The sequence below is a fragment of the Manacus vitellinus genome, unplaced genomic scaffold, assembly GCF_001715985.3.
Source record: "Manacus vitellinus isolate BGI_N305 unplaced genomic scaffold, ASM171598v3 scaffold_4_pilon, whole genome shotgun sequence".
NCBI lineage: Eukaryota > Metazoa > Chordata > Aves > Passeriformes > Pipridae > Manacus > Manacus vitellinus.
In genome coordinates, this window is record NW_021940604.1 from 37,552,831 (window position 1) to 37,565,154 (window position 12,324).

A 12,324-nucleotide genomic window follows, 5' to 3' on the forward strand; every position below is an offset into this window, starting at 1 on the left:
AAACCCATATAAGCCATGAAAACAGTACACCGTCTACAGTTCCAAACTTTAAAAAGTACATTTTCTTCTAGCAAGTGATGTGCAAATCACTAAGCAGTTAAAAAAAGCCAGGTTATAATGTAAAAAAAGAAGTACCTGAAATACACCAAAAGAACCTCTGACCAGGGGAAAATACTGCACTGTGCTGTATAAATTGAGCTCATGGATGACCTAAAACAAAAAAAAAAAACAAAAAAACCCAAAATCATTCAAAGTGAATGCAAACTCACATTTTTCAAAACTTTCACTGTTGTAGATGCTATTTCATAGGAGCTGTACCACAAGCTGTAGCTTACTTAGGTCTCGTATCAAAGAGAAAACAATCTGTGACAGGATGAAGAGAATTAAGCTGCAATGGTTATGCACTAGAGAAAGTAAAAGGAATTAAAAAATGTGAATAATTTATTCTCCTCTTTAAAGAATAAAATTCTTTATTTTATATTACTAATTTTGGAGTGCACAAAGCACAAATCATTAGAGTTTTTTTCTGACTTCTTCATCTTTCCTGAAAGAAACTGTCAAGACTTAACTGAGCAGGTTATCAAATGGAAGAACAATAAAATATTAACTGGTATTGGAAATGCTGTGCCTATAACCATGTATGCCTTACAGTCTTTTCTGCTCATGTTACTTGCAGAAGAAAAAAATATTTACAGGATTACAGACTGAAAATCCTGCCCGAAGAACATTATTTGTTCAGCATATAATCTGTAGCATTTCCATAAGCATACATCTTTCATACACACAATAATGAAAACCTTTAATTTCCTATGTACTTACAGCATCTTCTGTTAGGTCACTACTTTCTCCTAGAAGCTTTGTACTTTTATCAACAACTGCAAGTCCAATTATTGATCCTGGTTCTGTTGTACTAATTTTAAGGGAGACTTTGTCAGATGGCTTGACCTTATCTTTGCTCCAAGAGATTTTAATCTAGAAAAAAAGTAAAAAACAGCACTGATTTAAATTATACAGTGATATTTACAGCCATTAACAATCCCAAGGAAGTATTTTTTTAGATTATTTGGCTATAATTAAGGCTATGGATTTGCTTTTCTTAGGAACTCTGAACCTTTGAGAGTCCCTTTCCTAGGACTTTCGAAAGTTTGCATAAATCATGAGGCACATGGAGACATTTTTCATGCAGCAGGGCAAATAGCCTCTTTACTGATGTCTGGTTGTAGGTGTTAAAGTTTCCATAGGAGAGACAGAATTTGAACCTGTTGATGGCCTTTGGGTGGTCTTACCCGTAAAAAGTTATAGTGATGCTTTTATTTGCACAATGGACCAACTCTCATCCTGGTACACTAGAAAAAATCAATTCCTTGATGCAACAGTTTTCCCACTCCTCTTAAAGTTGTTTTGAGCTAAAGTATGCACAGTCACATGAAACAAACACTGATCACATCTACCTACAGTGTGACCACTGCCTGGCTAGAACAAGCTCTTTATAAACGTTTACAATTCCACACTTTGAGCACTCAGGAGTACCTATGCCGAGCAATCTTTGGCTCAGTAATTGACCAAACTATTAAAAACACAAGGAGATGCTGTGCGTCTGATTACGTGGAACACACAGGGCTAGTAGAAATTTCTTTCAAATAGGCAATAGCTGGACTCTAACTGCACTGGTATTACCAGAAGTCTTTCCAAGGACTTGTACAAGCCTCAGATTAGGTCCACAATGATGAAGTTTTTCCATTTATAATCCTATGATCTAAAACACCATTTACCATGCAACAACCAGACAAAACCACAGTTTCAGACTCAAGTTCAATGTAGTTACCTTGTCATCCAAAACAGGTTGGATGGGGACAGTGAGAGCATCATTTACAACTACTCCAAGCTCATCAACATAGAATACAAGTATAGATGCCAAAGGAGCCCAGGAATTTTCTGCCGTTAAAGTGAATGTTTTTGCAGACTTCGTGCCAAAACCCATAATTTGTTCCTTAGATAATACCTGAAAGGGGGAAAAAAAAATCACTCAGTCTGTTGGTATATCTCAATATGTCGTAAGCTCAGCAATTCCTTCTACAAGTAGTTGTTAAAAGAAGAGACATATAGCAGTGGTGGTTTTGGTTTTTTTTCACTAGGTGGTTGACCAGTTCTGTGAAAATGGACATGGAACACATAGGTAATGTAACATTTAAATATCAGTAATAGATTTTTTTTGTGCTTTAATTCCTGTATCACTATGCACAAGTAATGTACTACAACAAACGCACACATATGCTACGAGAACATAAAAATACAACTGTAGTAGGGTTGGTTCATGTGGGTCTTCTGTAAAAGCATTTGACTTTGGTTCAGGCATATCGTTTTAAAAGCAAACCTCCAAAACACCCCTACCTAGAACACTTTGGCTTGCACCATACAGAGTGTGAACTGGGGCCCAGTAATGTGCTCCAGTTAAAAGAAGGCATTCATTTTATCAGAACAGATTAGAGTTAGTCTGAAGGTACCTCAAAATACCGGGAGTTCAGGTCCACAGCATCAATTTTTTCACTCTAAATCTGTTGCTACTGGATCATAGCACTTATTAATGAAGACAGAGCCATTAAAGGAGGTTCTCTGCCTTTGATTCATGGACCTGATTTATTTTAAATCTTCTAGAGGGTGTTTCTATTTTAGGAAATACATATGAATGCCTGAATTTTATACAGTTTTCCTTATTCAGTTTACTGTTAAAGTCTCTGAAAGAAAAAGGATAGTAGCTATCACAATTACTCTGGTGTAGACTGTGAACAAAAAAGGCACGTGTTAAAGACAGGATGGGAGACTGATGATGGTATATTTAATGAATCCTTCAATTCAGATGCTGCTAAATACAGTAGAGTAGCTCAGCAACTAAACAAGCCACTACCTGAGACATTTATTTTAAAATGCTTCTATGAAATTCCCATGTTAACAATGCCACCCTGCCCAATGGACCATCTGCTTCCTCAGCAGGCAGGTCTTCTCACCCTGTACCCACAGGCTCAGCCCTGACAGTCCTGAACATGCATACAGGCTCTGCCATGCCCCTGCTTCCACCTGCATCTGCAAGACCTGCTGAAAAAGCCTCAGCTTGGGCTGCTCCTGGGAAATCCCTGTCCCTTCTCCCATTGTAGATGTTTTGCACAGTCAGAGATAGTATTGCTCTTACAGTTTTCTCACATCTGCAAGCAGAGATAACCCAATACCCAAATCGGAGACGCACTTTTCCCAAAGAGCATCTCCTTACAGTGCCACAGGAATTCCTCCGTGGTAGCAAAATGGAGCTCTCTTTCAAAAAGGAGCATCCTAGTGGAAAGGAAGTTTTTGGGCTGCCTCTTTCACAAAGCACAACAAAAAATGCTGAATATCTCTAACGTTTAATCACATTCCCCTCACTGGAGTATTTCTCAAGATGGTAAAAGTCATCTTGGACTGTGCCCATGTGTAAACCGAGTGACTTACCAGATAGTGGAACTCTCTCACTGGCTTGTTGCTTGCAATGCTCAGCTCAAAAGGCTTCCCAACCTAAGAAAAACATGCAGTTCATATGCATGAGTATGGAAACATGATGAATAACTTGAACGGTTCTTATCTTGGCAAGTTTTGTCTCAGACTGTACCTTTATATCCTGGCTCTTTGTTTTAACCTGGAGGTAAGTCTGGCTGGGGGAGCTGAACACATCATAAACACCTATGTCAGTCCTGCTGCTGAGGAACTCTGCCTGTGAGACAGTGCAAAAACAGCTCTCAACAAAACAGCAAAATCTGTGTGATGTTCCCATACTCTTTACATGGTAGTCTTAGTGGCGGTACAGAATCACTTTACTGCTTGCTTTAGGTATCTGTTTTGGTTTTTCCCTTGATATCTTGGTGCAATTATTAGATCCCATTTGACAGGATCTGTCACTTTCCTGTTGTAACATGTCAGCTGTCATAGATGGTAAGAACAGCATAACATTGATCAAAGCCTGCTTAATTCAATGTGTCAGTGCTCCAAAGCCACATATGGCAAAGCAATACCTGAACTCTCAGAGTTTTTGTATCATACAGGATTGGAAACTCAATATCAATTATTCCATTTTCTGGGACTGTGTAATTCAGGACACGGACTGTCAGATTTCTCTCCTCTGTTGCCTCATTTTCAAGGTGAGAAAGTGAAGAGTGGTGAAAAAGCAGATCTGACTGTTGTGCAGTGACTGTTACAAAATTCTGTCTCTCTTCAGCTGTGAGCTGGTTGCTATCGGAACGTGACACCTTTAGCTAAAAACAAAAAGAAAGAAAACACTCACTGAACAGGGCAAAGTTAAAATGCACAACACGACACAATATATTTTACAATATATTTGCATTCATTTCATATCGAGAAAACAAAGGCATCCTCAGATTTCTCTCACAGAATTACAGAATATGCTGAGTTGGAAGAAACCCACAAGGATCATCGAGTCCAATCCTTAACCCTGCACAGGACCATCCCCAAGAGTCACACCAGGGGCCTGAGAGTATTGTCCAAATGCTTCTCGAACTCTGACAGGCTTGCTGCTGTGACCATTCACCTGGGGAGCCTTTTCCAGAGCCCAGCCACCGTCTGGGTGAAGAATTTTTTCAAATATCCAACCTAAATCTCCCCTGACACAACTTCAGGCCATTCCCTCAGGTCCTATCACTGGTCACCACAGAGAAGAGATGTCTACCCCTCCTCTTACCCTCACAAGGAAGCTGTAGACTGCAATGAGATCTCCCCTCAGTCTCCTCCAGGCTGAATGACCAAGTGACCCCCTCAGTCACTCCTCATACTTTCTTTCTTTCAAGGCATTTCACCATCTCTGTTGCCTTCCTTTGGACATTCTCCAATAGCTTAATATCTTTCTTATATTGCAATGACCAAAACTGCACAGAAGTAACTTTATTTTTATCCCTTTTAAGCACTGCAGGTAGGCAAGTCAGCCAAGAACAAAATGATTCATAACTCCAGGGAGGTAAAAAAGAGAAAAAGAAAAGCAAATAGAACTGAAAGGTGACCTGACTTTCGGCTCTTCCAAATACTCTTCTTGTTGAAAATGATTGCGTCTCAGGTAAATTATGCAGTCTGACTATTTAATTTTGTCACTTGTATTTCACCACCACAAGAAAGGACAGCCTTACATCACATGCAGGAAAATGAGTTGGATGAGCAGGGATGGTGCTGAGTCAGATGTGTTTATGGATTCATCAAGTGAGTTGAAGAAAAGACTGAAACTAGGCCCAAAATTGACAGTCTGCAACTTCTTACAATTTACATCAACCTTTATCCCCACACGCAAGCAGATTCTCATCCACTCTAAAAACATTCTCACTCTGCCTTATATACTCCAAAAAAATCAATGTCTGTATTTAAAAGCACTGAACTAATGCTTCTCTTTTTTTTTCAATCCATATATCTGCCACTGCATTACCTCTCCTCCCCATCATTATTTTCTTATGCTCTCTCTCTGCACAGATATGCAGATCTCTGCTTTTTAGTAACAGCAGCAGTTGCTCCTTCATGCTCCTCTGGGAGCATAACCGATACCTTCCTCTCTGCCAGCTGTAAGCATTGCTAAATGTCTCAGCTACTTCTCACTCAGCTCATCTTTAGGAGAGGAGGAAAAAACAGGTCAGAGCTGGAGTCAAAATGGAATGCTGGTAAGGAAAATAAAATGGACGAAAAACAAAAGCCCAAATGATCAGGCTAGCATGAAGCTATAGCTTGAGCCAAGCTACTCTGAAAGTGTATATTCAACCTCTTTTATTGGTATTTAGGTCTATACAGTAAAGGCTCAGGAATTGTAAAGTTGATTCCCCTTTTCAAGTAAAATGCAGTGGTGCAATATGCAACCTCTGCAAAATGTAGAAATACCAAATGCAAACTATGAACAGCATGAAGAACATTAAATACTTCTAGTGGACTGCAACTGGTATGAGAAAGATAGGACAGAAGGCAAAAACAACACTTTCACTTGAGAGCAATGTGGTTTAATGAGTTTCACTGAATTTTGTAACGGCAGCTTGCATATATATATATGCATTATATAAAGTATATATTTGTATATATATATATATACACTCAGATATGCAAATACTATTAGGAGGACCGGAACTCAATAACTACTTTGTTGTTTTAAAGCACAGTCACTGAACAGAAAAGAATCAGCTAGAAACAAAAAATTTCTCTTCTATAAGAATGTCAACAAACTATACTCAAATATATCCTGCCAATACCACAGCATTCCCTGCCAATTTATACTTTTCTAGAGCAAATGCCTTTAAGTTTAGTATTTGCTGATACGTGTCATGAAAAAGAGGTAATTTGAAAACAAATCTGTAAATTACGCTTAAAAATCCAAGGCAAACTTTGTCATCTAAGCAAAAATACAGGAGATGTCATATTTGTTTAGGCACAGATTATAATAAAAGAAAAGAACTTACAGTAGCTATGAAGTTCAGAGAAGGTTTTATAACTCTAGAGTAGTCCAGAAATTCAATAAAATAATCACTTTGCTTTGGAAATATGATGGTACTTGAATTTTGGGAAATTCCTGTTGAATAATTGTATATATTTAGACAATATGCATTTAACATACACATTACTTTAGGAGCAATAAAATTTACTGTCCATGATTCATAAATAATTCAATCATATTTTTCATCATTTCCACTCCTCTCACTCTTCATCCTTCCAGCTACGCATCAGTACGAAGGTGGCACGTGCACTGGTACTGCCTCCCACAACGCTAAATAAGACGTACCACATGTAGGGCTCCACTCCAGAATGACACAAAGAAGGAACTTATTAATCCCAAATCAACCAACTTCACCTTGACAGGGTTTCTACAGAAAGTCTGTAATGAAACCTAGTTTCTGGGACTGGCAGAAATTTTGTACAAATGGTTTTTTTCTAATACGCAAGTGCAGCGGAACACAAACTCACAAGAAAAACTTAGTTTGCAAATCAGTGGGTCTAGAAGAGGCTAGACAGGGGGACAACATGGGGCCAGAGAATCAACTAATGTGATTTACAAACACACAAGTAAGGTAAGTTTATGGTTCAGTTTAAATTTGTAAGATTCAGGCTAATGCTAGCAATTCTTTATGCCTGTTCTCATCAAAAGTGATCAGTCATCGACTTTAAGTTCCCATCTGAACATATTTCTTGATTATTTATTAAATCATTTAACATAAAACTCCATTCAACCAAATTAACAGCTGGTTAAACTATTCAATATCTAGGCAAGCAACAGTTCAGATGATACATTTGCACGTGGACGGTTTGTGCTGACATCAGCACATGATGCTTTCCTAGCACTCCCAAGCTCTTCCACACGGCAGTAAGCTCTTTCAGCACCACCTACTCTGGCTTTCTCTCAGACACCACACATCCACATACCTGTGAGTGACTCAGTGACCACCGCAATCATTTCTATTGGCTCTGTGTAATCACTATCACCTTGGTGCCACGACTGCTCAGCATTCAAGTTTTGCAACATAAGTTTGTTACAGGTTACATTCACAGATCCGTTTATCTACAATGTAGAAAAAAATAATTGTTGAACCAGAAAAGCCAAGGACACCTTTCCATCTACAACCGCTTATTTCTGGTTAAGTCCTGTAGCTCTCCTCACATAAAGGTTTTGTCAACACCAGAAAATCATCAATGCTGATCTTTATTTTTTGCTTTCGGCATCAATTTTTATTAAATCCAGTAAAGCTCACTACCTTTTTAGAGATAACAATGCTTTATGGAGAAAGTTACTCATTTTTTCTCCCAATGTCTAGAATTATCCATTTCTACATAGCTAGAGCAGTGGCACCTACTCTTTATAGAAAAATACAATGAACACGTAGGTATACGTGCCCAACAAGGTGGGTATAACCTATTGAACATCACTGAGCTCACAGTTTCTGTAGACTAAGTGCTGCTGAAGGCACTGAAGTTAGATAGCTGCTGAAGTCAGCAAACAGAAAGTGACAGGTACACTATGTAGCAGAAATTTAACTTTTTTTTTAAACACAGTTCACATCTCAAAAGTAAAATGTCTGATTTTGCAAAAAGAATGTAAAGAATCTATCACCTCTTTTAGGTCTTCAGTTGGAAACTGTATGTCCTTTTAGATTTTTTAATTAGTGCAGTAGATCAAATGTCATTACTAGGCAATTATTAGGCAAAATGGTTTGGTTTCCACCATGCTGGAGCTCCACCTAGACAATTGATGTGTTCTGCTCTGGCCTTGTAACACAGGGCTGAGTGTGAAGGGGCAGACATAGGGTCAGGGAGCATTTCTGGGCCTGTGTCCTCCAGCACCAATGGTGCTACAGTAGCTTCCAGAAAATTTTTCTACCTAGGCCAACTAGTGCTCTCCAAAATAACTTCCAGGCACAGGTCAAATGACCACAGGTGTCAAGTATCATTCCCAAAAAGCAGTCTGAATGGACACTGACACTTCAGGCTGGAAACTGAAGAGAGTTTAACACTCTCCATGCAAGTCACTACACAGACCATGCCAGCTGAACTCAGCATCCCCAAATGGTTCCAGGCATTATTTAACCCACAAAAGAACACAAGCTTAAAGAAACTGCTAAGGACAACTCACCTCCATTGTTATTGTTATATTTCTCTTGTTTGTCCAGTAAGAGACAGAAAGGCATGTGACTGTTACAGTTCCTTTTACTGGCTTTCCATACGTGTACCTGAAACACACCAGTCAAAGAGAAACAATACACCTGAAGAGCTCTCAAAGCAAAAGATTCTACCAAAATAATTTTCCCTGGTCCCAAACATGGCTAGAACACATTTCTACTTTGAAACGTGGGTTTGCAATACTGACACCAGTTTATCAACACTAAAGCTGGAAGTCCAAAACCTGCACACAAGCTCTATAAACCTATTACAATCACTATGGGCTGTACAATGTAGAAAAATTAACTATATTAACTGGAAGCAAGTTTTTGCCACCCACTAGATCAGGTTGCTCAGGGCCCCTTGTCAATCCTGTCTTTATAGTTTGTTTTATCAGATGGTTTATAATATCACATGGTATTGGCTCTAGGGGTGAAAGTTTTTTCTTGAAGTCCAAACCTTTGACTTAAATAGCTTGTTAAACAATCATTTCTGCATTTCACTTATCAATAGTGCTTGTTTAGAAGGTACGTATTCTATGGCATTAAATAACCCATGAAAGACCTTTATTTCCAGTCTTCTTGGGTGGATCTGTCAGGTACCTCCATCTGGTTCTCATCTTCCAAAAATAAAACTAATTTCTATTTGAGATTATTGCATACTAAAATTTTCTCTAGATATTTGCTCAAATTAAAAAATAAAATATTATTTATACAATAGTCTTCACTGAATCCTCTCCTGAATTTCTCAAGAGCTTTTAATTCTTCACCCATTTACAGGTATGGTATTTTGATAGGTAGGAGAAACCTATACTTGAAATCCACAACATTGATATATTGGATCAAGAAGGATGTTCATAGAAGTTTGCCTAATTTTCCAAGTAGTCCAATAAAATATAGTTACTCTACCTACAGACCTTGACATGTTAAGTTGGAGAGACCATAAAAGAACCATAAGGACAAAAGAAAAAAGCCTCAAAATATACATTATAATCAGAAAACTTAAAAAAAAATTTAAAATAAAATAGCTGCAAATGTATAGGCTATAGTCTGGAAGTATGTTTACCAGATCAGAAGAACTTACTAAAAGTCTGAAGATCTATCAAACTTTGTTACACAACAAAATCCAGTAACTAGAAATGGATGTTAGCCAACTAATTTTGAGTAGATAGGGCTTTTTTAGCATTCTAAATATAAGCTTTTACTTTGACACTTAGAGACCCACAATAATTTTCTTAAGAGTAAGCATTACAACAGTATTGATGATTTACTTACTTGGCAGTGACAACACCAGTTACATCTTCATCTCTCAGAGAGTAGTATAATGGTGTTGTTATCATGACATCAAATTTTGGTAAAACTGAAAAAAAAAACCAACCAAAAAGTGTTAAATTCACAGAAGGAATATTAGGGGTTTTTTAAGTAATAAGGGTAGAACATGTAATTTGATAAAGACTACTACTATAATTTCCTAAGGAGTATAAGGTAAGATATATTTTTAACCCAACCGTATGCATGCCCCAGACTAAGACTTTTTGTTAAAAAGAGAACAAGCATCATAAAAGCCGTCTGCATATAAGCTTGTAAAACTGAAATACAAAACTTTTAGTTTACTCAGTCTTTACAGAATCATCAGCAAGCTCCACAATCAGATATTATACAGATATTTTGGGACGAACACATTGTCTGCATGATCCTGGAAAAACATGGACAATAACTGCCTCCCACAGGCTTAAGATAAGCATTTTTAAGACTGCATGACATCCAGACACTACAGTAGAAGGTCATTAAAACTATCAAATATAAACAGGGAGCTGATAAGACAGCATTTTTTTGTCAGTCTCAGAAAAGCAAGACATTTGGAAATTAAACTTTCTGTGAGTAAAGGGTTCCTGTTAGCCAAGTTAAGTTAGTATAAATTAATGGAGAATCACTAACAATTTTGGTCACTACTAAATACCCTTAAATAACACTTACCATATTCCATCACTTTAAATCTTTGATAATGAAATTGACCCTATTGAAAAAATTCATATGAGAAAATTATAATTAGATTAGTAAGTTTAACATACTTTCTTGGCCAAATCCCACCCATATTCAAGTTAAACTACAATTTCTGACTTGGTGTGATTTTAAATCATGGTTCAACCACTATCAGCTCCTGTAGGAACCAGTAGTATGTATTTGCACAAGAGAAGGACACAGAATTCACATGAAGCAGATTGTAAGTATATAAAATGAAAAGCTTGCAGAGTTTTCAATCTGCAGACATCTACATATGGCTGGTTTCTGTATAAAAAGCCAGAATACCTGAGCCAGCTAACATAAAATTACCTAGCATAAGCAGCCACAGTCATCAGGATAAACCATGACCGACCTACCAGCAGTATCTTTACTAGCTCATTTAAAAATAACTGCTACAAATGAGAAGCTCCTACAGTGTGTATCTAGTGCACAAGACCAATTCAAAAGCATGTTAATCTTATAGTTCCACATTTACTCAAAAGACAGATAAAATGTAGCTACAGTGTACACTCATACTTACTTTGGTGGAGATATTTTGTGTTGTGTCTTCCTGTCTTATTTATTTGTTAGTTAAAATCAATGGGAAAAAACCCAAAAAAACTATATAATAGTTCTATTTTCCTATTTTTCTATTTTTTTTCACTTATTTCCTGATTTTCCTCAGAAGGGAATAACCAATTGCCAGGTGGCATCAAGATATGTCAGACAGGAACAAGTGTCTGCGGCAAGAGAGCTGCTGTGCTAAAAACAGCAGGACCAGGACCTTAGTTGGAAACCTGATCAATGACTTTCCAAACTGCTTAATTTTTAGCAATTTTCTTAATTTTTTAGCATTTCAGACCAAGCCGTTTATACATCTCTATTTACAATTTTCCTACCAAAATACTTCTATCAAAGTAAAAATCAGATTGCTGCCAATTCCATGATTAAGTCACTGATCACCAAAAATAAATGCCATATTAATATTCATAGGTTTGAAAATATATATGCAGAATCCGCTATTTTCACAACATTTGTGCAAATCGCAACACTTAAAAATGCTACAGCATTGACATGCAGTCCACAATCAGATTACTATAAGGTAGTCTTAGGAATATGTATTTTAGGAAAATGATCTGTAGCAAATTTATCTCACATCTCATTCTCTGTATATCTTTTATTTCCTATGTTAGGTATATATGTCACTCTTACCAATTAAGCAATGACCAGAACATTACCTTAGAGGGCAGGATGAAAAAGCATCTCCCTTGAAAATGAAATTTTTTTTCACATTATCTTAAAGTAAAACAACAACAACAACAAACAAACAACTAAAAACTAGGAGAATTCTTAAGTAGTAGAAAACAGAGATTACAGTGAGACTAGCACTCCTATCTGTACCTTCTCTAAAATGACAAGCTTTGTGACAGAAATCATGCTTCACAGTTCAGGGTAAGGAAAAGACCCTACTAGTCATCTTGATGATCTGAATACCAAGCCACTAACACACTTTTCAGCCAGCTAGTTTGGAGCAAGACAAGTAACATCATTTCAACCACTTTATCACTTTAGTTCATCAGGGCAGGGCTGTCTCTCTGCAAATATTGTTCAAATATATTGAATGGGAAGTTGCTAAACCAGTTTCCAAGAATAGTGGCTTTTGAGGCAAGCA

The 12,324-nt window shown here is 37.3% G+C and overlaps 1 protein-coding gene across 1 annotated transcript in view; it reads right to left on the reverse strand.

Annotated features, from left to right (window-relative positions):
• Positions 1–12,324, reverse strand: part of CD109 (CD109 molecule) — a 76,992-nt gene that overhangs the window by 34,363 nt on the left and 30,305 nt on the right. Inside the window, exons 6-16 of the mRNA XM_029962831.1 lie at positions 10,626–10,665; positions 9,924–10,008; positions 8,624–8,720; positions 7,420–7,555; positions 6,462–6,571; positions 4,038–4,277; positions 3,638–3,739; positions 3,481–3,543; positions 1,826–2,002; positions 820–972; positions 136–210 (exon numbers count right to left, since the gene is read on the reverse strand). Of these exons, the coding sequence (XP_029818691.1) occupies positions 136–210; positions 820–972; positions 1,826–2,002; positions 3,481–3,543; positions 3,638–3,739; positions 4,038–4,277; positions 6,462–6,571; positions 7,420–7,555; positions 8,624–8,720; positions 9,924–10,008; positions 10,626–10,665 (1,278 nt within the window). The remainder of the gene's footprint in view (positions 1–135; positions 211–819; positions 973–1,825; positions 2,003–3,480; positions 3,544–3,637; positions 3,740–4,037; positions 4,278–6,461; positions 6,572–7,419; positions 7,556–8,623; positions 8,721–9,923; positions 10,009–10,625; positions 10,666–12,324) is intronic.